The 2,778-nt window shown below is 43.8% G+C and overlaps 1 protein-coding gene across 1 annotated transcript in view; it reads left to right on the forward strand.

Annotated features, from left to right (window-relative positions):
- The first annotated feature begins 982 nt into the window (after nucleotides 1-982).
- Nucleotides 983-2,778, forward strand: part of LYG2 (lysozyme g2) — a 15,516-nt gene continuing 13,720 nt past the window's right edge. Inside the window, exon 1 of the mRNA XM_023761474.1 lies at nucleotides 983-1,002. Coding sequence (XP_023617242.1) covers nucleotides 983-1,002 — 20 coding nt within the window. The remainder of the gene's footprint in view (nucleotides 1,003-2,778) is intronic.

The raw sequence follows: 2,778 nt of genomic DNA on the forward strand, positions 1-2,778 counted from the left end.
GCAAAACCCTTTATTAAAGGGCAATCTGTTCTACAGAAAGGCAGGAGGGCAGAAGGAAATGCATCGAGGCAGTTCAGAGAGCCGCTTTGTGAGGGTATGTTCTCCTACGAGAGGTGGTTGACTCGTTGCCAGGGAGCCCGGAAAGTTGTTTGACTCGGGGTCTTTATTTCCCCTGCTCAGTCTCCTGCTCAGTCTCCCTCAGACCTCTCTTCACTTGGTGGATGTGTGGGAGGACGGTGTAGTCTCAGAAATGTCTCAGCTTGTGGAAGGAGCCAGGTCCCGCTCCTTCCTCCCCGATGGGAAATGTGCTCTGCCTATTTCAAGAACGTTCCTTGCATTTCCTGTCCCTGGGCTGCACCGTGTGCTTGGCTCTTCCTTTGGACATAGCATGAAGAAAGACACTCCATCCTCGAAGAAATTTTCATCCCTGGCCAAATACTGTTTCCCCATTTCCTCAGAGTTTGGGAATGAGGCTACTTCCTGACTTTGTATCGATCTCCCAAGAGCTAACCACTCTTGGATCTCTTTGTTGGAGGTAAGATTGGGGCAAGGGGCCAAGTTCACATATGGAGATTATGTGATATATTGGTGTGGGGATCGAATGATGATGGAATGAAGAATGAAGAGCAGGAGGCTGAGCATTTCCAGTAAACAACCAATCCAGGAATGAGAGTTGCTAGCATTTCCTGTTTAATTATCTTTTTTAGGCTAATTATCTGTTTCTTGATCTCAAATTTAGAAGTTGCTAGCCTAGCACAATTTTAGGTACCCAGAAACAATCCACCAAATATATGTTTCCAGTACAACCTGGGGGTTCTTTAGATTATTTAATTAATGGTGGTTAATAAAAGCTTTGAAATCCTTTTATTAAAAGGGTCACCTAAGTCCAAAGGACTATTATAATCAGGTTTAATGAGGTCAGTGGTTTAAAGAGAGGGCTTTAAACCATATATAAAGCACCTCCAGTGATCAGTGGTACAGAATGACGGTAGGAAGAGGCAGGTGAGTGTACATGCTGGTGTTGAGAAGTTCCTCACGGCGGTCGAGCCACACTGAAGTCCACTCAGATTGGCGCCAGTTGCTCAGTGATCTGCTGAATGGATTCTGGAATTGTTAAGCCCATGTTACAGGACAAAGGCCACCGCTTTGTAAAAGATTGACGTGCAGGTTGCTGTTGGATACAGAAGACGGCAAACAGAGAGGGGAGATTTTCTCTGCTGACCCAAGACGGCTGGCACTAAACCAGGTCAGTGCCAGCCTTCTCGGGCCAGCTGCCTTTTGAATAAAACTAAGAGTAGCGTCGATAGAGAAAGAAATGGAGCACAGCAAACCTGCGTCATAATCTCTAATTCTTCTCTCAGTGGTTTCTCTTGTTTTCTAAGGAGATACCAGAACGGGGACAAAATTACGGTGTGACTAAGCCTGGAGATGAGATGGGAGTGTGTGAGTGGGTCACATGTAATTAAGATGTTCACAGACTCATGTCAATGTGATTTGGAAGTAAGTTGAGTTGGGAGTTGATGCTTAGGAAAAAGAGTGATCCACTGAACCATAACACGGAGACTATGAGAATGACGCCTTGGAACTGGAAAAAGGGTATTGAATTAGGAATGACTCTGAACTATGAAAAAATCAAAGAAGTTCTATTTGAGGAACTTTCAAGTTTTAAAATTAACCAGGTTTTTCTTTCAAACCATAACAGGTGCTGTAGGATAAGATTCACCACCATGCTATCCTCTGTCCTGTTCGGGGGACTCGTTGCCCTCATTGGTGAGTAAGTCATCAGAGACACTTAGCACTGTTTGTAGGATGTCCAGGAAAACATCCAGCGCGGTCGTGAACCTGAGGGCAGTACCTTCCTGCAGTGGAGGAGTGGGCTCTCCTCTGACAGCCTGGCCATTAATCATTGTTTATTGTTTCAGTGACAAGTGTTTCCTGCTTGGCATGCAGGTGATGGTGAGATCAATGGGAATTTATCAGACAGGCAAGGCACCTGAAGAGAAAATGATCGAGGCGCTAAATACGAAATAAGAATTAAATGAGCCTCTATAGAAACAATTCACCTGGGAGGAGTTTAAGAGGCAGAGTCCACATCTAGTCAGGATGTTGAAACTACCAGTAGAAAGACTTTTTTTTTTAGGTGGGGGTCGTGATAGGTGAAGAATGCTTGGTGTTTAAATAGAAGAGCTCGCTGGATGGGAAGAAAGACGTTAGTAAGGTCACAGAGGCAGAAATGCAGGAAAAGTACTTGGGATGCAGTAAGCAGGTCAGTGTAACCAGAATAGAGAGGAGATTTCTGTGGGGAAGGCTGAACCATAGGCTGGTGAGATGGTAAGGGACCTTGAAGAAGAACAGATTGAAACTTCTGCCTGAAAAAAATGAAAAGCTGTTGTAAACAATGTTCAAGTTGCCTTTAATTAATAAAGTAAACTGAGAAGAAAGTGTTTCTAAAGTGTTTAATTCTCGAAAAATGTTCTGTTTAATTCTAAATTTGGAAAAAATGATGCTACTGAGATGACAATGTCCAGTTATGGTCAAAGGGAGGGGAACATAGTTTTACATTTTTACTCCTTTAATTGCCAGGTGGGAGCAGAGTTATAGAGCCCAGTAGACTAATTATGAGCTACCACACCAGCTGTGTTTAACTGACAGGTGACTCCAGTATAATTAAGAAGGCCTAAGGCAGTGGTTCTCAACCTTGGCTGCACATTAGAATCACCTGGGAATCTTTTTAAAATCCTGATTTCTGGGCCTCCATCCTCCGGAAATTCTGTTTCT

This window comes from Myotis lucifugus, unplaced genomic scaffold (assembly GCF_000147115.1).
Source record: "Myotis lucifugus unplaced genomic scaffold, Myoluc2.0 scaffold_210, whole genome shotgun sequence".
Classification (NCBI taxonomy): domain Eukaryota; kingdom Metazoa; phylum Chordata; class Mammalia; order Chiroptera; family Vespertilionidae; genus Myotis; species Myotis lucifugus.